General features: G+C 40.5%; 1 protein-coding gene across 2 annotated transcripts in view; it reads right to left on the bottom strand.

Annotated features, from left to right (window-relative positions):
- bach2b (BTB and CNC homology 1, basic leucine zipper transcription factor 2b) overlaps window positions 1-26868 on the bottom strand; it is a 230259-nt gene that overhangs the window by 47221 nt on the left and 156170 nt on the right. For both annotated transcript variants that reach the window (XM_052025348.1, XM_052025347.1), the window contains one exon: window positions 13377-13631. In XM_052025348.1, coding sequence (XP_051881308.1) covers window positions 13377-13619 — 243 coding nt within the window. In that variant the 5' untranslated portion in view covers window positions 13620-13631. The remainder of the gene's footprint in view (window positions 1-13376; window positions 13632-26868) is intronic.

Here is a 26868-nt window from a genome sequence, read left to right as displayed (position 1 = left end):
AGGGTGGTAGGTGAAGACAAGGGGAACCCTGTCCCTGTCATGTCGGGGGGGGGGGGGGGGGTTGGAGTGAGGGCAGATGTAGGGAAATGGAAGAGATGTGGGTGAGGGCAGCATTGATGGTGATGGAAGGGAAACCCCGTTTACTGAAGAAGGAGGACATCTCTAATGTCCTGGAATGGAAAGCCTCATCATGGGAACAGATACGGCAGAGGTGTAGGAACTGGGAGAAGGGGATGGCGTCCTTGTAAGTGACTGGGTGGGAAGAGGTATAGTCAAGGTAACTATGGGAGTCAGTGGGTTTGTAAAAGATGTCGGTGGTTAATCTGTCTCCGGAGATGGAGACTGAGAGATCCAGAAAGGGGAGAGAGGAGTCGGAGATGGACCATGTAAATCTGAGGGCAGGGTGGAAGTTAGAGGCAAAGTTGATGAAATTGATGAGCTCAGCATGGGTGCAAGAAGCAGCTCCAACATAGTCATCAATGTAGCGGAGGAAGAATTGGGGAGCATTACAAGTTTCTTAAAGAGTTGGCACAGATTTGAAGCATTCAATGCCCACCATCTAATCAAAATCTTCCCAAAGTTCTAGACTATACCATGGAAAGAGTCTGGAAACAAGTAAGTGAAATATCCTCGATGAGGCAGAAAAGGTAGTGTTTATTTTATTGATTCTTTAAGTGATTTATAATTCTTGTTTTATTTACTCTCTGCAGGTGGGCACATAAGTAAATCTTTTCACATCTCATAAGAATGAAGGCACTGAAGTTCTGATGAAGGGTCTTCAATTTGAAACTTTACCTCTTTTTCTCCTTCAATAAATACTGCCTGACTGCTGAATGTTTCCAGCATTTTCTGTTCTTAGATCTGATTTCCAGCATCTGCAGTTTTTTGGATTTTCAGTCACTGAAGAAAACAATTGCAAATTAAATGTGAAGTTGTGAGCAAGGGTAAAAGGGATTAATCCCCAGAGAGAAGTCAGAGAATACTTGCCAAGAGTCTCAGACCAGGGAAGAAATGTGTTTCAAAAGCACTGAGAAGGGGATTGGGAATTTACGCACAGATGAGGTCTAGGAGCACCAAGAAAATGAGGAAAGGTTGTTTGGCCCAGCATTGAACATTGGTGAATGGGTAACTAGGGAGAGAGTAGATCCTCTTCAGGATCAACATGATAAACTATGTGTGGAGCCACAGGAAATCAGCGGAGTCTTAAATGGATATTTCTCATCTGTTTTTACTATGGAGAAAGACATGGATGTTAGTGAGTTCAGGGAAAGAAACAGTGATATTATGGAGCATATCAACGTTATGAAGGATGAAGTGTTGGAGGTCCTGAAATGCATAAAGATGGATAAATCCCTGGGGGCTGACCAGGTGTATCCTAGGATGTCATGGGAAGCAAAGGAGGGGTTTGCTGGGGCCCTGGCACAGTTTTTGGTAACTTTGTTATCCATAGGTGAGGTACTGAAAGACTGGAGGATAAGCCAAGGAACTACAGGCCAGTGAGCCTTACATCAGTGATGGGGAAGTTATTGGAAGGGATTCTGAAAGACAGCATTATTTACACTTGGAAAGGCAAGGATTGAATAGGGATAGTCAGCATGGGTTTGTGTGTGGGAAATCAAGTCTCATGAATTTGATTGAGTTTTTTGAAGAGGTGACCAAGAGGATTGACGAAGACAGGGCAGTAGACATTGTCTCCACGGACTCTAGCAATGCTTTTGACAAGGTCCCATATAGTAGGCTGGTTCAGACAGTTAGAACACATGTGATCCAAGGTGAGCTTGCCAACTGGATACAAAATTGGCTTGGTGGAAGGAGGCAGAGGGTGGTGGTGGAGGGCTGTTTTTCAGATTCATATCAGTGCTGGGCATGTTATTTGTCATACATTAAAGATTTGGAAGAAAATGTAAATGACATGGTTAGTGAGTTTGCAGATGACACCAAAATTGGTGTCATAGTGGCTGGTGAAGAAGGTTTTCTAAGGTTACACCAAGACATTGATCAACAGAGAAAGCGGGCAAAGGAATGGCAGATGGAATTTAACTCAGACAAGTGCAAAGTGATGCATTTTGGGAAGTTAAACCAGGGCAGGCAGAAGAGATTTGGCATCATGTTTGGTGCAGACATCATGGGCCGAAGGGCCTGTTCCTGTGCCATATTGTTCCATGTTCTATGATTGACAGCCTTACCTTAGAAATGGAGAAAGAAAAATCAAAAAGAGAAGTGAAAAGATGGCGATATGAAGACAAGCAAATGGTGGAAATTCAGAGCAATTGCTGAAGTCAATTAAGATACACACCATTTTTTAAAAAAAAAGGGTTAAAGATCACCCAAGTTCTCTTGAGAGACTTTCTTGAAAGAACTTGGTGACAAAAATTTCTTAGAAGGCAAGTATCAGCTTGAACACACCTGAGACAACCTTTCTTGGAATTGTGTATGTTTCTACATGTAAACTCCACCTTGTCTCCAAGCCTACGCGACTAAGCCAAATTCATGACAAATTGGTACAAGTCTTCAATACTTATTACTATATTTGTTTTGCCATACAATCTCAACTGTGATTAGCCAACCAGCAAATGATTGCTACATATTTTAACTTCCATTCATTGTAACATGCCTCAGGCAAAGCTAGTTTGTAAGGGCAATCCTGATCAATTAAAAGCTCAGTGATTCATATTAATTGTTTTTAACACCAGGTTTTCTTGGTTAGTATATTCTGTTTGAAATCAGCTCTGCTATCTATTGCTTGCTTAAAGTACTTTCAAAGTTACAAGTGATAAAGCTATTCCCCCAGCATCCAGTTCTAGAAGCCACTGAGGAACTGTCAGAACCTCAATTACTAAAATAACTACAATTTCTAATATAACTTCTGTGAATATTCAATGTATACTGTCCAAAGGGCCAATGTCATATAATGAATTACATGCAATTTCCCCATTGTAAGCTTGCCAGTATTTAAACAAATTCAGGATTATGTCCACTTCCTCAGGAGGCTAAAGAAAGTTGGCATGTCCCCAATGACCCTCACCAATTTTTATAGATGCACCATTGAAAGCATCCTATCCGGATACATCACGGCTTGGTACGGTAACTGTTCTACCCATGACCGCAAGAAACTGCAGAGAGTTGTGGACAGAGCTCAGCACATCACGGAAACCAGCCTCCCCTCCATAGACTCTTGTCTACACTTCTTGCTGCCTTGGTAATGCAGCCAACATAATCAAAGGCCCCACCTACCCCGGTCATTTTCTCTTCTCCCTCCTCTCTTTGGGCAGAAGATACCAAAGCCTGAAAGCACATACTACTAGGCTCAAGGACTGTTTGTAGCCCGTAGTTATAAGACTATTGAACGGTCCCCTTGTACGATAAGATGGACTCTTGACCTCACAATCTACCTTGTCATGGCCTTGCACCTTATTATCTGTCTGCACTGCACCTTCTCTGTAACTGTAACACTTTATTCTGCATTCTGTTATTGCTTTCCCTTGTACTACCTCAATATACTGATGTGATGAAATGATCTGTATGGACGGCATGCAAAACAAAGCTTTTCACAGTACCTCGGTACATGTGACAATAATACACCAAGTTTCCAATTTTTAATTTAACGTTAAATGCATCAAAATTCTATTTGCTTTTTTTATTGCTTTTTCTTTCTGCAAATATAAGTCTCTCTGCACCTTCTTTCTGTTAACATTCTTATCGGTTTGTGCAAGCTTTCATTTATAGGAACTTAAAAAAATATTGATCAATATACTTTTACACATTAAAATTTGCAAATAATAAACTGAATGGTAAGTCAACAAAAGTTGATGATATTTGCCTTTCTTAGACTCACTCTGTATTCCCCTAAATTATTGCAACTACATAGGAACATAATAGTATCAGAAGCAGAAGCAAGAGTTGTTCATATGGTTCATCAGCCCTGTTCTATTATTCAATAAGGTCATGGCTGATTTAATAACTAGCCACTTTCCTATCTTCATAAACACCCTCAATTCCCCTTTGGTCCAAAAATATATTTTTTTCAGATTTAGAACATAGAAAAATTACAGCACAATTCAGGCCCTTCGGCCCACAAAGCTGTGCCGAACATGTCCCTACCCTAGAAATTACTAGGCTTACCCATAGCCCTCTATTTTACTCAGCTCCATATACCGATCTAACAGTCTCTTGAAAGACCCTATCGTATCAGCCTCCACCACCATTTCTGGCAGCCCATTCCAAGCACTCACCACTCTCTGAGTAAAAAACTTACCCCTGAAATCTCCTCTATATCTACTCCCCAGCACCTTAAACCTATGTCCTCTTGTGGCAACCAATTCAGCCCTGGGGAAAAGCCTCTGATTATCTACCCTATCAATACCTCTCATCATCTTACACACCTCTATCAGGTCCCCCCTCATCCTCCGTCTCTCCAAGGAGAAAAGGTTGAGTTCCCTCAACCTGCTTTCAGAAGGCATGCTCCGCATCCCAGGCAGCATCCTTGTAAATCTCTGCACCCTCTCTATGGCTTCCATATCTTTCCTGTGGTGAGGCGACCAGAACTGAGCACAGTACTCCAAGTGGGGTCTGACCAGGGACCTATACAACTGCAACAATACCTCACGGCTCCTAAATTCAATTCCCTGATTGATGTAGGACAATACACCATATGCCTTCTTAACCACAGAGTCAACCTGTGCAGCCGCTTTGAGCGTCCTATTGACTCGGACCCCAAGATCCCTCTGATCCTCCACACTGCCAAGAGTCCTACCATTAAGACTATATCCCACCAACATATTTGACCTACCAAAGTGAACCACTTCACACTTAACTGGGTTGAACTGCATCTGCCACTTCTCAGCCCAACCTATCTATGTCCCTCTGTAACCTCTGACAGCCCTCCAAACTATCCACAACACCCCCAACCTTCGTGTCATCCGCAAACCTACTAACCCACCCCTCCACTTCCTCATCCAGGTTGTTTATAAAAATCACAAATGGTAAGGGTCCCAGTACAGATCCCAGAGGTACACCACTGGTCACCGACCTCCACTCAGAATACGACCCCTCAACAACCACTCTTTGCCTTCTGTGAGCCAGCCAGTTCTGGATCCACACTGCAATGTCCCCTTGGATCCCATGTCTCCTCACCTTCTCCATAAGCCTCGCATGGGGTACCTTATCAAACGCCTTGCTGAAATCCATATACACTACATCTACTGCTCTCCCTTCATCGATGTGCTTAGTCACATCCTCAAAAAATTCAATCAGGCTCGTAAGGCAGGACCTGCCCTTAACAAAGCCATGCTGACTATTCCTAATCATATTATACCTCTCCAAATGTTCATAAATCCTGCCTCTCAGGATCTTCTTCATCAGCTTACCAACCACTGAGGTAAGACTCACTGGTCTATAATTTCCTGGGCTAACCCTACTCCCCTTCTTGAATAAGGGAACAACATCCGCAACCCTCCAATCTTCCGGAATCACTCCCGTCTCCATGGACGACACAAAGATCATCGTCAGAGGTTCCGCAATCTCCTCCCTCACCTCCCACAGCAACCTGGGGTACATCTCATCTGGTCCCAGCGACTTATCTAACTTGATGCTTTCCGAAAGTTTCAGCACCACCTCTTTTCTAATATCTACATGCTCAAGCTTTTCAGGCCGCTGCAAGTCCCCACTACAATTCCCCAGATCTTTTTCCGTGGTGAATGCTGACGTTAAGTATTGATTAAGTACCTCCGCTATTTCTTCTGGATCCATACACACTTTCCCACTGCTGCACTTGATAGGCCCTATCCTTTCGCATCTCATCCTCTTACTCTTCACATACTTGTAGAATGCCTTGGGGTTTTCCTTGATCCTGCCCACCAAGGCCTTCTCATGTCCCCTTTTGGCTCTCCTAATCTCTTTCTTAAGTTCCTTCCTTTTAGCCTTGTACTCCTCTAGATCTCTAACATTACCTAGCTCTCTGTACCTTTTGTATGCTTTTCTTTTCCTTTTGACTAGATTTATTATAGCCTTCGTGCACCATGGTTCCTGTATCCTATCATGATTCCCCTGTCTCATCGGAACATGTCTGTTCAGAGCTCCACACCAATATCCCCTGAATATTTGCCACATATCTTCCGTACTTTTCCCAGAGAACAACTGTTCCCGATTTAATCTTCCAATTTCCTGCCTGAGAGCCTCATAATTCCCTTTACTTCAAGTGAACACCTTTCTAGCCTGTCTGTTCCTATCCCTCTCCAGTGCTAACGTAAAGGAGATAGAATTATGATCATTATCACCAAAATATTCACCCACTGAGAGATCTGACACCTGACCAGGTTCATTTCCCAATATCAAATCAAGACAGCCTCTCCTCTTGTAGGTCTATCTACATACTGTGTCAAGAACCCTTCCTGAACACACCTAACAAACTCCACCCCATCTAAACCCCTCACTGTCTGCAGATGCCAATCGATGTTTGGGAAATTAAAATCCCCCATCACCACAACTCTGTTATTCTCACACCTTTCCAGGATCTGCTTCCCTATCTGCTCCTCAATAACCCTGTCACTATTGGGCGGCCTATAAAAAACACCCAGCACCGTTATCGACCTCTTCCTGTTCCTAACCTCCACTCACAGAGACTCCGTAGACAATCCCTCCACAATGGCCACCTTTTCCGCAGTCGTGACACTATCTCTGATCAACAGTGCCACTCCCCCACCTCTCTTGCCTCCCTCCCTGTCCTTCCTGAAACATCTAAAACCCGGCACTTGAATCAACCATTCCAGCCCTGGAGCCATCCAAGTCTCCGTAATGGCCACCGCATCATAGCTCCAAGTATCGATCCAAGGTCTAAGCTCATCCGCCTTGTTCACAACACTCCTTGCGTTAAAATAGACACATCTCAAGCCTGTCTGAACACATCCCTTCTCTATCACCTGCCCGCGGCACCCACTCCTAGCCTCAAACAATTTGAGGCATATTTGAATTGTTTTTTTTAATTTCACTGCTTTATTATTACTTTTGGGTCATCTTTAAGTATCTAAATTTACCTTCAAGTTAGTTACATTCTGGTAAATTATTGTAAACGAAACTTCATGAAGTGTCAGATGCAGAGGCACCATAGTATTGCCACTGCTAAGTTGCCGCATGTTAGAATGCACAAAGAACTCTTAACACACCATGTAGATCAACCAATTGAACCATACTTCTGTCATCTCTTTCACACTGTTTGGGAACCCTGTTGGATGTCACAATAAGGTTATGATGAAGGATCACTGACCTGAAACAGTAACCTGTTTCTCTCTCTGCAGATGCTGCCTGCTCTGCTGAGTATTTCCAGCATTTTTTTTATTTCACATTTCCAGCAGTTTTCTGCTGACACTTGCAGGGCTATGGGCCAAATGCTGAAAGGTATGATGAAGCTGAAGAACATTTTTTGACCAGAACACACACAATGGATTGAATGGCCTCCTTTGTTGTTAATTTTCTATGATATGATGACCACTGATGGCAGGAAAAGCCACTTCCCTTGCCCACTCTGGTGTTCTTCTTGAAAATGTTTTAAAATCCATCTTTGTAATCTCCCTTTCACCTCTCCTAATCACTCCCATACATCAATAGTCTTTTCAAACCTATGTTAAAGCACTGAAAATGAAAATCAAAAATCTGCAGGTGTGGAAATATATAAAAAAAATTCTAGAAATGCTCAGCATGAGGTGTAGCATTTATAGGAGGAGAAACAGAATTAATGTTTCAGTTTGAAGACCCTTTGTCACAACCAAAATCATGGCAAAATATGCTAGTTGTTTTTGCAATAAAAAAGCTAGAAATGAAAAATTGCCTTAATTTGAAATCATATTTGAGATTAATGCATTTCTTTTAATTTAATTTAATTAAATAAATATTTAATTTAAGCAAGTTTTCATTTGAAGCCCCAACAGTTTTTATTTCAAAGGAGGTTATGAAAGATAGTTTTCATTCAAATCTGCTTGCTGAATGAATAAGCGTAATATTTTAAATAAAATTTAATTTATCCTTATTGCACTCTTAGAATTCCAAAGTATTCACAATATTCTTTCTGTTTTAACCCACACTTAAAAATTTACCCAAAGAAATTTTATTGCAATGTGGTCTTTTTTTCTGGTACTATTCTATCCAAAATCATTGTAATCTTGGATTAAATCGTGTTACTAACCATTTTCAGGTGAAATTGTACTTAGTGTGAAATTAGGCCAGGCACTTCCAGTCAAGATCCAATGCTTTCCCAGTATCAGACACACATCTAATAAAGCCAATCACCATGCCACGTGTTTGAGGTCTCCCTAACAAACTGGAGCTGCCAATTCCAGACAAAGGCCATGCTCAGCAGTTAAAACAAAACAAGCAGCTCATCCCATTGTGTTCTGCATTTATATAATCTGCATAAGGGCCACTTGACTCAATGGGAACATGGCAGTTCCAAACTTCACTGAGGACTACTCACACACTTAAACTGTGCTCAGGCTAGCAAAATGGAGTAGCAGAAATAATGCAGAAGAGTCAGTAAAGCTTTGTCAGTTCTACACAACTGAAGTCATTATAATATTCTAGAATCCATTCTGCCTTTTGCTACTCTTTGTAATCACCCTGACCCATGTACCTACCAAATATCTAACGGACGTTGATTCAATATAGTACGCAGCTTGGATTCTTTTGAGATAAAACAATGCAAAGTATCAAGGTCCATGCATGTGCTGCACGTACACAATGACAGACAAAGCTTTATCAAGCCAGCACTCCTGTCCTTTTGCTGCCATGATAGCCTGGTTGGTGGAAGTGGGACCTTAACATGGTATCTTTAACAGGCAGAATCCATGATAGAAAACATGGGTGCTGACAATACAATGTCCAAAAGTTGTCTGATTTGAATATTTTGGATCCTTGTTGATGTCTCTACTTGGTAAACCTCCACTGGATACTTAGAGAAACTGCTAAGTATAAACTAGACTGGATTTGTTATTTTATAAAAGTAATAACATTTTATAAATGTTCCACTCTACTGCTTTGCATTGATGATGTTATCTGAAACTGTGAAACTGTGAATGAGCTAACATCATCAGAAGTGACTCAGTGCTGCTATCTGTTCTATGTAAGTTTAGGTATATATTGATTTATTACTCATGGAATGATAAATGTAACCATAAGTTACAAAATCACAGCTTGGTGCCCTGAGCAGGTTTGAAAAGATAGCTTTAAAAAGATCACAAGTATTCCACACCAGAAAAGGTGATATGCAAGCTCAGATCTGTTCACATTTATCTAGAAATCGGAGCATTTAACACTTGATTATTTTGTGCGCAAACCAGACAAAATCATTTTTGTGCATGCTTTAATGGGTGTGCACCCATTGCTACTTGAAATACACCTGTTTGGAAACAGTACCAGGCACTTCGGGACATGATTCATCCTATCACAGCTGTCAGTTTTTAGGCTTCCTTCATGCAAATGATGATGTCATCAACATGCACAAAGGAATGCATCCCAGGTTGCTCTCTGCAGTGCTTTTACTGCTCTGTCTACTGTAATCGGCATTGCTGGTTCTCTGAGTGCTAAAAGAATATAATCACATTGCACATAAATACTGAGATCTCTGCAGGTTCAGGAGCTTGTGCTTTGCACTGGCATGAGGCTCATTTGGTGCCACTGATCACGAGGGGTTGGGTGGAGGGAAACATTGGCAGCCATGATGTCTGTACTTTTAGGAACTGACTCACTTCCCAGCAGTCAGTTCCGGAACGATTAAGCAGATCATAGAGTCATAGAATCATTCAGCACAGAAGAGGGCCCTTTGGACCACCAAGTCCATGCTTCTGCTCTTCTGCACTAATCCCTTTTGACTGCATTAGGACCATATCCCTCTCTGCCTTACTGATTTAAATGTCTGTCTAAGTGCCTCTCAAATATAGTAACTGTATCTGATTCCACCACCTCCTCTGGCAGAAATCAACCGCTCTCTGTATAGGCCCTTCTTAAATTAAGAACATTAGCCATCCCTAAGTCTTCGGTATCTCACATGTGGCTAAGGAAGGTACAAAAACTTCTGCCAGAGCCCCAGAAATTTCTTCCCTTGCTTACCACAACATCCTAGGATACACTTGGTCAGGCCTCAGGGACTTGTGCACCTTTATACACCTTAGTGTCACCAACACCTCCTCTTCTGTAGGGGACATCACTGTTCTCTTCCCTGAATTCCCCAGCTTCCATGTCCTCCTCCACAGTAAATACAGTTGAGAAGTAATCCTTTAAGATCTCACCCATCTCCTGTGTCTCCACAGATAGATGACCACACTGATCCTTAAGGGGAACTATTCTCTCCCTTGTTACCATTTTGTTCTTAATATAGAATCTCTTAGGAATCTACTTTACCATATCTGCCAGGGATATCTCATGTCCCCTTTGTGCCCTCCTCACTTCCTTCTTAAGTATACTCCTTCATTCATATACTCCTTGATCACGGCTGCCTGCACTTGACCTATGACTCCTTTTTCCTGACCAGAGTGTTAATATCTTTTGTCAGCCAGAGTTCCCTAATCCTGCCAGCCTTGCCTCTAACAGGAACATTTTGGCCCTGAACCCTCCCTATCTCACTTTTAAAAGCTTACCACTTGCCAGACGTCCTCTTGCCTGTTAATTCCCTCTCCCAATCAAACTTTGCAAAGTTCCTGTCCAATGCCATAAAAATTAACCTTGTAACAGCTCTATGCTGCCTTTCACAGCTTTTACATGAACCCTTTATTCTCTCTCTCTCTAACAGTCCTCATTAATATGTCAGTTAGATGGTTTTGTGAACAACACATCACCAAGGCAATCCTGGTCTTGTGATACCAGAAATATTCCCTTTGTCCTATCCACACCTTCCCCACCCTCTCTGCAATTTGAAACTTAACTTGCTTTCTCTCTCTTCCAGTTCTGATCAAGGGGCTCCAATCCAAAATGTTAATGGTTTCTCTTTCCTCAGATGTTGCCTGACCTGCTGAGTGTTTCTGGCACTTCCTGCTCTCACTCCTAACAAAATAGTTGGCATTTTCTGTTCCAGTTTCCCTGGGATACAGGCATCTGCCCCAACTATTCATGGTTACCTTGCACTTTTTTTTTCACATGGGTTTCACATACTTGCCTCATTTTTTAAGTAATTGAATCACTGTACTTTTTCTTCTTCCTTTCCCTGTAACCACCCTTCACTCTTTGTTTCTATTTGTGCACACACATGTTTATAAGATACAGTCCACATTTATTCCAGTGTTACTGAAATGAAACATTGCTGATAACTTGGCTGCTGGCCCAGTTTAGCTGCATTGAACATGTCTGCACCTGCAGAATTCACAAAGGTGGCAAAAACAGGGTTTTGACAGGCACAAAATGAAAGTGATCAAAGCTCAGCTCAGGCCCAAATAGTGTGGAAAGTTTATGGATAGTCCTCTTTAGCCTCAAATAGTGTTCAGCAGAGGAATGGAATTAGAGGACTTTAATTGCCAGGAACTTTCTGTTCATCCTGGTTTGGATGTCAGAGAAACAGGCTTTTCAATATAGAGGCAGCAGAAGGGTCAAGAAAGGTGCTAGAATGATGGTAAAGCATGTTGTCATTGTACATTATGAGCTGGGATGGTAATGATCAGGGAAGCATATGGATGGTACCAAGCATTTTCAGGGGTTTCTGTGACCCATCAGCTCTATTATGCTGGACTAGTGGACTGTGAAAGACTATTTTTTTCAGAGTTAATTTCAGCTGGTTAATTAAACTAAAAGCACAAAACACCTCATCATGTAGTATCTCACAACAAAATATGGACATGAAAATTATTTTCTCCAAAGCTGCTGAAAAACTGAAAAGCAAATAACTTAATTCTTAGCTCAGAATCCAAAAACATATGTTTTCAAGTCACACATTAATGCAACTTATTTATGATATGTGAAACTAGGTTATGACTTAAACATCAAGTTCAGCAACAAAATACTAGATATAATGCTGCTATAAAGGAACTATCCATTCACTAAATCAGGTGTTATTCTGAATTGAAATGTTTTACATGAAAAGCCAACCACTAAATTACCTATAATCACAGATCCTACTATTCTCAACTCTCCTTCACTGACTTACCTTCCAATTCAATCCAGTTCTGAAAATGAAATGAAAAAATGCAAATGCGAGACATTTAAATATAGAAAATACTGGAAATAGGGGATGTTGTTAGCCTGACAAAGATCTCTGCCTGAAATGCCAAACCATTCTTCATTTACTGATATACTGCATAGTTCTAGCCTTTTTGGTTTGTGCTTCAGTCTAGTTTTTCCCTCACTTTAATACATAAAGTGCAATAATGGTTAGACACAACCATTTTGGACAGTGATGGCAGTAAGGATGATAGATTAGATGTCTAAGAAATAGGGCCCCAAAAGTTGTGCTGCACATATAATATTCTCTTCCATGGTTTGTAGTGAAGCCTTAAAGTCAAAGTTTCGACCGGTATTCTCTTTTGTCAGAGTCCATTCAAGAGTCACATTAGACTTGACAAATTCTTAATATTGAGTTGCTAGAGGACTTTGATAGTCTGGGTTATTCAGTAAATTTATGTATTCTGTTTACTTCAGGCATAAAAGAGTGACATTATGATTAAGATTAGGTTTTGTCCAAAGTTTATGACTGGCCCCCTATAATTACAACTTAAGCCAAACCACAACTTATGTTTTACATTTTTTGCTTAACGGCATCTTTAAAATGTCTAATTACTAGCTTCAACCAAATTTGACCCATAACACAATTTCCTAACAGATTAATAGTCATTACAGGTCTCCTTTAAAAACAAAATCTGTCTGTGATTGGCTTTCCCAGCAAAAAGATGACACAAATATTATGGGCTAAGTGACCTCCAGTGCTGTAAACTACATGATTTTTTTTTACAGAAGGTATGGGTGCCCTAATTTCCTTCTGTTTGACGAATTGGGATCTGGAATAGTTCTCATCCCATGTACCAAATATTAGAATGGGGGCTCAAGGGATATCAGGTAGGAGTTTCTGGTCAGCTTTCTATCTGAGACTTGGAGTTCTACAGTGCTCTGGGGGCTTAGTAAATTGATGGAATATACGGTTGCCATGATAGCAACAAATAGCAATGCTCTAAAATATTGCACCTTTGCATTTCCACAACTATATGTCATATACTCTTTAATGCTTTTACCTTTAATTTGCAATGATGATTTGAATAGAGAGTAATAACTTGTTAACATAAACTGATTGCTATTTTGGACATCAAGGAAATAACATAACACTGCACGGAGTGTTCCCATGCCATGCTTCCTGCAGCAGTAGGATCTGATTAAGCTATGCTCTGTGTTTAAAGCAAGTTACTCCATCGTACCTCCTCAGGCAGAGTGATAACCAGTTCATGTTCTGTTTGCCCAATCAAAGTCTGTAAGAAATATTCGCTGCACGCAGCTAGGACAGCGCGGTGAGCACGGAATTCCTTCCTCTCCACCAGTACGGTCACATCGCAGAGGATATCCTGCTTGCGCTGGTCATTGAGGCACAGGAGGATATTTGTACAATGCACTGTTGACTCATACACATACATGGGTGATTCAGGCTTCTCATCCACAGACATTCCGTTCAGACCCTAAAGAAAAGAAATGAGATGCACGTTAGATTACTTCTACACTGCAGTGTAGTTAGGAGTTAATTTAAAAGTTAAGCAGTGTCTGCAGGGCATTGTCTGAGCACACAGAGGAAACCCATGTGATCACAGGGAGAATGTGCACATTTCACACAGGAAGCACCCAAGTTTAGGATTGAACCCAGGTCGCTGGAGCTGCAAGGAAGAAAAGCTAACTGTTATGCCACCCAATTATTATCAGTATTACTTACAGGTACCCAATACCAAATATTAGGAAGATTTGGCTTTGAAGTTTTAAACTATACCCGAAAGTCCCAAAATATTTTTCACTGGCCCAGATACATAATGAAATTATTATGGTATGGAATAAGGCCACTGGGCTCATTAGGTCAATGGCAGCTCCTGGTAAAGCAATCCTGTCAGTCTCTTTCTCTTAATTATTCTCCACAGACCCAAACATTTTATTCATTCCAGTGTCTAACTCACATGAGTGAATTTGGGTGAATCAAGTTTATACTACTCATTTGTTTTACCTAAATTTTCAGGTGATTCTATGATGGCACTCAACTACTCCTCAGAGGGGAAAAAAAAAGTTCCTAGTTGCTGTGCTAAGCCATAATAGGAGTAATATTGTTTCACAGGTATGCTTTTCATACTAATGTTAACATTAGAGTAAAATTACTCAATAATACAAAATTATATTAAATGTATTATAAAAATCAATTATTATGATGGATATGAGAGCTCCAGTGGTCAAAATAATGGCCTACTGAGTCCATGCTAGCTCCCAATGGAACAATTCTTACAGTATTATTCCTTCTCTTTCCTCAAAGCCTTACAAATGTTCTCCAGAGCATAAGCAATTCCTTTTAGAAGGCACTCACTGAATTTGCTTCTGCAACCTTAACAAGCTGTGAAATCTAGTTCATAACTACACTCTGAGCAAACAGTTACAGATTCTCTCTATTTACCCTATCTAAAACTACCAAGATCTTATACATCTCTATTAAATATCCTCTTTTCTCCATGGAGAATAACCCTAGCTTCTCCAGTCTAACTTTGTAGCTAAAATTCTTAGATTTATGAATGATTTGTAGAGTTTGCAATTATGCTAACCACTATACTCCTGCAGTTCATTGAACTAAAATAGTTCTTGACATGAAAGGGAAGGTGCATTTGATATAAAAGCTAATGTAATGGCACACCATAATGTCAAATGAGCAATATACACAACCTCCCAAATCCAGCTATGCCAATGTGTAATACGAGCAGAGACATTAAAAAAAAATCCAAATGCAGTAAAACCTCTCCAGCAGGATTTGGGATAGGAACAGAAAATCATTTGTGCATGAAAACGTGTTAAAATGGTGTTATGCAGGAGATCTGTGCTAGTCCATCCATGCCATTGGAGAAACATTTTCGTTGGCACCGTCCCTGCAAGGCTTCATCCTTATTAGAGGCAGAAGTTGTGATTTCTCGTGCTGTTGTACATATTACCTGTCAGTAGGTTTGGGAGTCAAGAACACCACTGTAAATGAACCAAAGCTACTTCATTAATAGCTTTGTTTGCACACAGAAATAGTTGAAATAGTTTATGAAAGTACTAGATATCGAACAGACACGCCTGAGAACTGCTAGTTCCTCGCAGGTCCATTTTCTTGAAATGTAAAGAGTGGATGATTGTTAATAAATTGATAATAAATTTGGTGAAAATTCAGATATTACATCACATCTTATGGAACAGGGTTTATTGGATGTTATAGGAGCAAATAACTTTCTAAAGGACCTCCGCACCTGACAAGGGGAAAATATTTAAGATTTTGGGCAGAGTCTGTTGATGAATGTTTGAATTCAGCAAGATGTTTGATTGGTAAGGGGGTTAAGGGTTACAGGGAGAAGGCAGGAGAATGGGGTTAACAAAAACCATGATTGAATGGCAGAGCAGACTTGATGGGCTGAGTGGCCTAATTCTGCTCCTATATCTTATGGCCTATGGTCTAACTTGTCACTCTGAAAGCAGTCAGGGCAAGGTATACACAGTGAATGACAGGGACCCGGGAAGTGTTGTAGAACAAAGAGACCTAGGGGTACAAGTGCATAGTTCCCTGCAAGTGGCAACACAGGTAGACAAGATGTTGAAGAAGGCATGCAGCATGCTTGCCTGCATCAGACATGGCATTAAGTACAAGAGGTGGGATGCCATATTACAGACATACAAGATGTTGGTGAAATTGCAGCTGGAATATTGTGTGTCGTTCTGTTCACCATTCTATAAGGATATGACTAAGTTAGAGATGGTGCAGAAGACGTGGCAGAGGTGGGTATAATTACAATGTTTAAAAGATGTCTGGAGAGGTACATGGATAAAAGGTTTAGAGGGATATGGATCAAATGCAGGCAAATGGACTAGCTCAGGAAGGCACTTTGGTTGACGTGGATGAGTTGGGCCAATAGGCCTGATTCTGTGCTGTATAACTCTATGACATTAATCTGAGTGGAAGTGATGACAATGTTAGGAGAACAGGTTACAGGGAAAATTAATGGGATAATTTTGTGCTGTATGGTTCTATGGTTCTATGGTTAATAGGATTGCTCTGTGGGCCAAAATGGGTTCCTTCTATGTTTTAAAGAAATATGGAAAAGGCATGTGGCATTGGCAAGAAAGGGGAGCTTCTAATAGTTGGCTACAGCTGTCAATCAATTCCATACAAAATGTAAATATCAGTACTGAAATTGTGTCAAGGAATGACTTACAGATGATAAATAGATTTTCTCCATTTCCAACAATTAATACAAATTTCCCCAACAAGAAAGCTAACAAAGTTCCGAGGCTATAATGATTAATGAACTTAGAGGTACAAAGCACTGTAGTGCCTAAATGGTTAGCAGATTCACACAGTTGTGTAAGCAGCACGGAACTGCACTCTATAATTAGGCAAGGTGTAGGGAAGCAATATCAACAAAGCTGCATAAAGTGATTGGCATTAAGGCCGCTATACTTACGATTTTAAAATGGATTAAGAAATGTAATGATGGAATACTGGTAGTGAGACATAATCACTAAACCTTAAATTTTATTCTGGGGGTCAAGTGGCTCAGTGTCAGTGTTTCTGAACCAGATGATTATGATTTCAAATCCCACTGTAGAGACTTGGGCATGTAATCTAGGCTGACTCTCTAGTGCAGTTACAAAGGAGTCAGCATTGTTGAAGGTGATCTTTCAAGTAAAAGCAGAGGCCTTCTCCCAGGTTTTAATACTGTTTCCTCAACCAACATCATTGAGAAAACCTATTTGATCACCATCACATTGCCGATTATATGATCTTGCAGTGCAGAGATCAGTTGCTTTATTTTCTGTATTGAAATACTTTGAAAAAATGGTCACTGTAGCTATGGAGCAAAGCAGGGTAAGACAACCTGAGGTCATGAAAAGTATTTTCTCTTTCTTGCCTTTTATTAATATTTTTTGTCAAGCTTAAATAACTCAAATGAAGGTAAACAGCCAGGTTTCACGTTACTTCTGGCAAGATAATAATTACCTTCTTGGGAAAGGTCTTCCATAAAGGAAGCTTTGCATGAATTGCACATAACAAAATTGAGGTTTAACGAATTACTTGAGTCTCAAATACAAATCTCCTTCCCTACCTAGTCCAGACATGTTCTGTCGCCTTGTCTACGGAACTGATGAATATATGATGTAAATGAAACCTGACAGATCTAACCTGAATAAATTATCTGCATTCCATGATTTAGCCAAAGGATTAGCTTTCATAAACAAACTTTTGACAATCAGCAGGTAAGCATTTATTTTACAATGAAAGGCAGCACAAGGAAGATAAAGCATGACCTCAACAAAATTTGAAGCCTTTGTGACTTGCTGAATAATCAGATAATTACCAGGAGCAGGAACATTGGCTAGGTTTTCCTTTGATTCCAATGGTTGTGTCCCAACTACTACATCGGTTAATCAAGACAAACAAGATACTTTGCACCATCCAGCATCACACAAGGTGGTACAACTACGCAATAAGCCATTTGAAAAGCTCAGTTACTATTTTTAACCAATGTATATTCAAGCCCCTTGTGATGTCATCATAGGAAGAACAATGTTCTACATTCAATGGTCAAAGTAATATAACATACCTGCTCATATTTCCTGTGTCTTTAGTACAGTCTCCGCACTGAAAAATATTGATCTCACCTCTCTTTATTTGCCAATTAGTTTAAACCTGCATTTTCATGATAACGGTCCATCTGTCACTGGAAACGGTTTCTACTGATTTTCTGTATCAAAAATCAAAATGACTTCAAATGCCTCCAATAAATTTTCCCTTAACTTTCTTGGATCTGAAGAGAATAACCACTGCTTTACTCGTTTCTGGACCCTGGAACCACTGTAGTAAATAGTCTCTGGGGTCTCTTTAAAACCTTGGCATCATTTGAGGGTGTGTTGCCCATTATTGGAACACAGTTCTAGTTGAGGCTCAACCAGTCATTAACGAAATTCCATACTTTTGTACTTTATGAACTGTATACTTCCTGGGTCACGTTATATAAATTGGGTGGGGCTGGCCAGGTGTGGGGTAAGAGGGCAGAGTTTTGGACTGTGATGGTGCCAGAGATCCTGGGGGTGGTAGAGGTTGGACATCCAGTCTATTTTGGTGTATGCTTGACATTGTGGAATCTGCAATTTCCATAATGTCACAAATTGGACAGGGTCTTAATTTTGAAATCCTTGTCTGCTTCTGTTTCCAACATCCTTGTAAAATGCAAGTTTCAGTTCGTTATTGCTCACTGGGTAAAAATATCTTTCCTCATATTCTGTCTACATCTCTTGATCGAAAATATAAATCTGTATCTCCTGGCACTAGGATGGACATAGGAACAGACTGCAGGAGCAAGTAGATTGAATCCCTGACTCCAGTCTATCGGGGATGGGAGGGAGAGTTTGCATGGGCAGGAGAGGGTCTGGTGTGAATCTTGGGAGGCTGGGGTACAGCACCTCTACTCCTCCCGTGACATCACATAAGTTTGCTCAGAAATGGTCTTTGCCCCACTTCAGCTGCTATGGTTTCTCCAGGCCTGGGCAACACAGCCACCCATGGTAAAGTAAAAGATACATTAAATTCCAACTCACTTTCTGGAAATGCCTTGGCTGCCCAACCTTTGTCCTGTCCTAACTGATTCAAAAGTCTGTAGGCTGGCACTTGTTTCCAGACATGCTGTCAATTTCCCCCAGAATTAAACCTCTCCTCAATCCCAAACCTAGATGCTCTTGAACATCAATGTTCCTCTCATTTCTCTATTAATAAAACCAAGGCTATGATATGCATTTTGTGACAGCCTCCTTTGTTTCTCCTGTTATATTCCTAGATTTGTATATGTACATTTCTAGATCTCTTTGTTCCTGTACTCCAAAATCTACTCTTCAGCTTACACTGCTTCTCTTCTTTCTAGCTAAGAGAAAAAATCATTTTATAAGTGTAGGTGTTACTTTCCCCTGCTTTGTGTCTGCCCACTTTACCACTCTGTCTTTGCCCTCCATATTGGCCATTATTGTGAGTTTTGTGTCTCCTACAAACTTTCAGATTATGTCTTTTATCAACAAGAATAGAGACAGAAAATACATTTAAAGAGATATACCAAGAGGCTGAGAATGACAATGGCATATAAATAAATCAATTAGGGAGCCAAAGTAGGCCACTCAGCTCCTCAAGCCTGATCTGCCAGTTAATAAGATCATGGCTGGTGGAAGCAAAGTTCCTGGGCAGTGAACTTGGCAGGCAGAGGGATTCCTGAAATGTGGCCCACATCCTCTTGTCTCACTGATCTTGAGATTTTGGCAATGTTAGCTCTGGGGTGCCACATGATATAAGAAGATATTTCTTTATCATATCATGATGATACCACAATGCCACTGTTGTAGGCCGTATCTCAAACAGCGATGAGTCGGAGTACAGGAAGGAGATAGAGAGCTTAGTGGAATGGTGTCATGACAACAACCTTTCCCTCAATGTCAACAAAACTAAAGAGCTGGTCATTGACTTCAGGAAAGGGGGCGGTGTACATGCACCTGTTTACATCAATGGTGCTGAGGTCGAGAGGGTTGACAGTTTCAAGTTCCTGGGAGTGAACATCATCAACAGCCTGTCCTGGTCAAATCACGTAGATGCCATGGCCAAGAAAGCTCACCAGCACCTCTACTTCCTCAGGAGGCTAAAGAAATTTGGTTCGTCCCCCAACTTTGACTCTCACCAACTTTTACCGATGCACCATAGAAAGCATCCTATCTGGATATATCACGGCTTGGTACAGCAACTGCTCTGCCCAAGACCGCAAGAAGCTGCAGAGAGTTGTGGACACAGCCCAGCGCATCATGGACACCATCCTTCCCTCCTTGGACTCTGTCTTTACCTCTTGCTGTCTTGGTGTAGCAGCCAGCATAATCAAAGACCCCACGCTCCCGGGACATTCTCTCTTCTCTCCTCTTCCATCGGGTAGGAGATACAGGAGCCTGAGGGCACGCACCACCAGACTTGACAGCTTCTACCCCACTGTGATAAGTCTATTGAATGGTTCCCTTATACAATGAGATGGACTATGACCTCACGATCTATCTTGTTGTGACCTTGCACCTTATTGCACTGCACTTTCTCTGTAGTTGTGACACTTTATTCTGTACTGTTACTGTTTTTACCTGTACTACCTCAATGCACTCTGTACTAACTCAATGTAACTGCACTGTGTAATGAATTGACCTGTACGATCGGTTTGTAAGACAAGCTTTTCACTGTACCTCGATACAAGTGACAATAGTAAACCAATACCAATACCTATTAGTCACATGTACATCGAAACACAGTCTTTTTGCATTACTGAGAATGTGCTGGGGACAGTCCACAAGTGTCGCTACTCTTCCGGCATCAACATAGCATGCCCACAACTCCTAACCTGTATGTCTTTGGAATGTGGGAGGAAACTGGACCACCCAGAGGAAACCCGCGCACATACAAGGGGAAAATGTACAAACTCCTTGCAGATAGCAGCCGGAATTGAACCTGGGTCGCTGGCCCTGTGATAGCATTATGTTAACCGCTACACTACCATGCCTCCATTATATAATCCTAAGATCCTGACACGAGGATTTTCAGCCCTATGTTGGTTTGAAAGAAGGTTCATCACTAGAAATACTATCCAAGAGAATTATTGTGTCATTAATCAATTCTTCAGGTCAATTACACCACTTACAAGAATTTACACAGACAGACTTCCCGATCATCTGTAGAATGCAGCTAGAGCTATAAAATTATAGAATAAGTACCTTAACAAACACATTTATCCAAAGTAATGTTTGTTAGAGTTATCTTATATTTTTTGTGGTGTAATTCCATTATGTCAACTTGAAATAATTGATGTAATGACCAAAATTAGAATATAGCTACAGATACCTAACCCTAACCCTAAACCACGTTTCTCGACCTTTACATCCCTACAATAATGCCTGTCTGACCAGCAATAAACATATCCTTAAAATGAATGGGAAAATTTTTTTAAGAAGTTTGGTCCTTCTTTAAGAGCAGTAAATATACACCCAAAAACATCTAAATTGTTTTCAGCTCCCAAAACTAGAATGTTATACACACAATCCAGGTAGAACAAAAATTGTTCTAATAATTCTAGATACAAAACATCTTTGCAATGAAGTCCACAGCACCTGTAATTTATTTTGAGACAGCTTCATTCTTTGAGACAGTGCAGCTGGTAACAAACATCTCCCTCAAAAGTGCTATAAGGTGGATTATGAAAGACATTATGTGAACAAAAATTAAAAAAAAAATAAATTCCAGTAGTTTCAGCCAGAGTTAAGAGACCCATAAAGTCACGGACCATAAATTTATCAAGTCAAAGGACAATTGCTTGCCGGACCAAAGGGGAAGTTCCTGAAGTCATGTTCATACTATTTATAATCATTATTTGCCTCTGGTGTTGCAGTTATGTGAAGGTTATTTCCTCAGAGCTCTGTTTACATTATTGCAATATTATTGGACTCTGGCTGAAGTACTAATTACAAACATTGGAGGTACCATTCTTCACCACAAATCCTTGTTGGGCAATGAATCCATTCAAAAGGGTACTTTTGTTTTCTTTTTCCAAAAAAAACCCAGAAGTCTCAAATTAAAACCAGTTAAGAAAGACCACAAGGAAATTGCTGTGAGAGTTATACCTTGCTTAGTTAGCATTATTACTGTAAATGTGAATAGATTAAGAGCAGTACAACACAACTGAGAGTTTAAAACCAAAGAAAAACAAATGCAAGAGGTTTACAGTATATATATAGGATCATCTTTAAAAGCACAATATTTCTAAAATGTGTTATCTGAATGCAAGCAACTTTGTCGGGGTGTATTTATTACTCCTGCCTCAAGAAGGTGGTGAACCTTCTTCATGGGCCATTGCTCTCCTTATTGTGATTAATATATGCTTTAAAATTAAAGGTGTAAAGGGACTGTCTTAACAGCAACAAAACATTTATATTATTCCTGCTTAGCTCGGGGCAAACACATCTACTGATCTCATTCATCCCCTCTATGCATCCGTGGACATGCTCACCTCTGAATCAGAAAGGTGTAATCTAGGATTCACTTCAGATGTTGAAGCCCAAAATCAGAGGACAAGAGACGCATTGCATCGTTTAAGGCTTGATGCACCACTGACAGTGGCCTGAAAGATCCCTGGCACTGTTTGAAAATGATCAAAGGAGTTCACCCAACAATATGCAACACTACTAAAGCAAAAAGCTGATCATTTAGCACTTTGCTCCATAAAAACTATTTCCCGTTTCCATTGATGCAAATAGTAACAACATTTCATAAATACTTCATTGGGCTAAACAGCATGGGACATCCCATGGACATAATAAAAGTTATATTTTTTCTTTATTAGCAATACCAATCAGATGCTAAGCATGCACCAGGATCTCTGGCAAAGCAACACATTCAAATGGTTGCCATTCTTGTCACCTCAAGCAGGAAGGTCTGGCTGGAACAGTTTCGAGTGTTATTTCGGCATCAGCTAGAGTGCAGAGTACAACTCTGGTCCCAGCGCTAGAGCAAACGTGTTTTAGCATAAAGTGATGCAGAAGAGATTTCTGAGGATATTGCCAGACTGGAGAATTATAGTAATGAGAATGGAATGTTGGGATAACAAAATAGGATTAGTGTAGGATGAGCGCAAATGGGTGCCGGATAGTCCACATGGACTTGGTGGGATGAAGAGCCCATTTCTGTGTTATATTACTCTGTGAGATTGGCTTGGCTGGGATCATTTTCCATAAAACAGGAGGCTGAGAAGAGGTTGGACAAACTTGGATTGTTTTCTCTGGAGCGTCGGAGGCTGAGGGGAAATCTGATATAAATATATAAAATTACGAGATTGGGCAGATAATCAGAGTCTTTTTCACAGGCTGGAAATGTCAAATACCAGAGGGCTTAGCTTTAAGGTGAGAGGGGAAAGTTTAAAATCTTTATTTACACACACACACACACACACACACACACACACACACACACACACACACACACACACACACACACACACACACAGAGTGTTTAGGTGCCTGGAACGCGCTGCCAGGGGAAGTGGTGGAAGCAGATGTGATAGCAATGTTTAAAAGGCATTTAGACAGGCACATGAACAGGCAGGGAATGGAGGGATATAGATCATGTCCAGGCAGATGGATTAATTTGACATCATGGTCAGCATAGAGATTGTGGGCTGAAAGGCCTGTTTCTGTGCTGTACTGTATTGTACCATGTTCTTTAAGACTTACAGAATTTGGCAGGGATATCAAAGGATAAGGATAAAACACAAGCAAATTGTGTTGACCTGCAGATAACCATGATCTACCTGGATGGCAGAGCAGGTTCAAGAGGATGAGTAATCTACTTCTGTACCTATGTTACCCCACAACAATCCATACAGGTTTTCTCTGGCTATTTTTTTTAGACCTTAGCTTATTTTCCTACATGGAATTTTACTGTTTCTTTTGACAAGTTGATTTTAAACAGAAATGAGAGCATAAATTCAGAGGATCTAAATATCATTGGAGCTTAGAGCAAATAAGTAGAGCAAATGAGGATAGCTTATGGAAAATAAAACCCAGACTCCATATCCAGCTGAAAGGAAGCATAAACTGTACAAAAAGAGAAAATTTAACCAGAAAACATTCAAGATTTTGGAAGGGAAAAGATAAAATGCTGGTGATAATGCAAATAGAGAGGATATCTGTGATAATCTATGGCCCAAGCTGCATAGCAACAATCAGCAGGCAAAATGTTGGAGCCTGGCTTGACAGGAAAGTGAATGCAGCAGACCTTGTAGAGGACAGAGGTTATTGATGGATCAGAGATGCCTGAATATGACATGCAAAAGGTAATTCAGTCCAGAGTACCAAATCTTTTACACTTTGTCTTGAGTAATGCTGAAGGACAATCACTTGTAAGAAAATGAGAGCACATAACAAGAAATCCTCATGTGACTGAACAGCTCATTCTTCCACAGTTAAGGAGCTAGTTATCCCAAAATGAAAGTTATCCAACAATTCAATCTGAAACATTCTGCAAAACATCCCTATTTCTGCCAATGACAGGGAAGAACAGTAGAACATTGTTTGCCAAAAAAAACTCCAAATGACAATAAAGATAGCAGTCTCTTAGTCCTTACAAAAAATTAAATGACAATCACTATACAACAATATCTATACCACTGCCACTTTTAACCTACTGAACACAGAGTGAACCTATCAATTGGTCCTAAGGGCAACTCTGAGCAAAGAATATTACTACACTGATCAGATACCAACCTAGCAGTGCATTTTGAATGCCTTAGATTATAACTTGACAAAGTATTTGGAGTTTTGGACCTTCACCGGATCTTGCAAAATATGGGAAAGTATAATGGGAATGGTCATTTGCTGCTGCATCTTGGGGAAAAGGGTAGGTGAATAATTGACACTGTCAAACAATGGGACTGGGCTGGGGGATGGAATCAGTGACTTGTTCTGGTAGTGAACCACATGGACATAATGGGCCAAATGGCCTCCTTTTCTGCAGCAAATGTACTATGATTTCATACTTGCAGCGTCAGCTTTGGTTCAGTTGCTAACAATCTCATCTCAGAGTCAAAAGCTAGATGGTTGAAAACCCACCCAAGAGACGAAATCCAGGCTGACACTTTGTTGCAATATTGAGTGCTGAACCACTGGAGAGGCCATTTTTTGAAGGAGCCATTCAAGAGACATGTGGCACCTTTTTTGAAGAACAGCAGTGAAGATTATCCCCAGTGTGCTCTCAATATTAAGTCCTCAAATAACATCACTCAAACAGATGATTTGGATGGATATGGCTGTGTGCAAACTGGCTGCCACATTTCTCATATTCAAACAGTAATTACACTTCATAAGCACTTCAATGCTTTAGGATAAAAAGAGTGCAAAAACTGCTATATAAATATATTCTCTATTTTTATTGTTCAGTTCCAGCACATTTTGCAATAATAGATTCAAATGTTTCAGTGTACTTTACTGTCATGACTTTGCTGACACATCTCATATAAATCTGTTTGCTGATTTGCAATATTACTGCAGCATATTGTTACTGAAATTAATAAAAATAATGACCAAGCCAGTTGTGGAACCTATTACTTTAAAATTTGATTATAGCCTCAAATTACTAATGATCACTCCAGGGCACTGCGGGTAAGAGAAATAAAAACTCGCCTGATGCATAAAGTGTATTCAGTGTGAATAATTTAATCAGGATGCAAACCTCATCATTTATGGTTACTTGAATATTTACTCAGTGCACTCTTTCTGAAAATACATTGTTATATGGAAGTCTGTAAATGTCTTTGGTATACCTGTGGATTTTAGCCACAGAGCTGTACAACACAGAAACAGACCCTTTAGCCACCACATCCATGCTGATCTTTTTGCCCATTTGCCTGCATTAGGACCGTATCCTTCTATGTCTTGCACATTCAGGTGTCTGTCTAAATGCCTCTTCAAGACAGTAACCATATCTGATTCCACCACATCATCTGGCAGCAAGTTCCAGATACCAACCACTCTCTGTACAACAAACTTACTCCCAAGATCCTCTTTAAAACTCCTTCCTCTTACCTTAAACCTCTGCACTTTTTGTTTTAAATTCTGGGGAAAAGATTTTCACTATTTACCCCATCTATGCCTCAAATAATCATATACTTCTATCAGGTCACCCGCTGCTTCTTTTACCCCAGGAAAAACAAGCCCAGCCTATCCAATCTCTCCCCATAACTAAAGCCTTCAATCCAGGCAACGTCCTGGTGAACTTCTATACCATCTCCAGTGCAACCACATTCTTCTTTTTCTGTTCGACCCACTGAGTTCTTCCAGCAGTTTATTTTTTGCTCTAGATTCCAGCATCTGCAGTCTCTTGTGTACAGTCCTGTTGCAGGGTCTCAGCCTGAGACACTGACCATCCTTTTGCCTCCATAGAAGCTGCTCGACCCACTGAGTTATTCCAGCAGTTTATTATTATCTTCACATACTTCCTATAGTGTGGTGATCAGAACTGCTTGGAAATTGGATTTTCCTGATATTTGGTGTGCTCTCTGTAGTGATAATGCCAAACTGGAAGCTCTCCCCTCTCCTCAATAAAATAGGGAGATGTGTCAGCATTGTTAACATGATCTCCCCAGGGCGTCATGGAGATGACGTCCAGTTGTGGAGGTGAAAAGGGGTTTGTGGTGGTTGCTGGTGAAAAACATGAGGGAGGAATACAGATCTGGGGAAGCACAGAGGAAGAGAGGGTTACAGTACATCCTCCTGACCATGGAGTCCCATGGTCACAGGCAGCTGCAATCTCCCATGATCAGCATCAACCACTGGGTCATAAATCAAAGACTTGTGAACTGCATATAGCAGGAGATGACTTTTTTTTAAAAAACACAAAAATGATGGCCCAGGAAGGACACGTTAAATCATGCAACGTTCACTGCATTCAGCGTGATGTATTTCTCACTGGACTGCAAGTTAATTACAATAGAGGTTGTATATCTCAACCTTTTGATCCAATTCTGTCAATGACTAGTTAACAAGTGCTGTACATATTGATTACATCTTCAATGCACAAAATATGACATGGAAGTGATCTCACCATTCGTGTAAATTGTGATAGGAAGTGCCTTGTCCAATTTCCCA

This window comes from Pristis pectinata, chromosome 10 (assembly GCF_009764475.1).
Source record: "Pristis pectinata isolate sPriPec2 chromosome 10, sPriPec2.1.pri, whole genome shotgun sequence".
Taxonomy (NCBI): domain Eukaryota; kingdom Metazoa; phylum Chordata; class Chondrichthyes; order Rhinopristiformes; family Pristidae; genus Pristis; species Pristis pectinata.
Note: the sequence above shows the minus strand (reverse complement) of the source record. Positions and strands in the feature narration are given on the sequence as shown.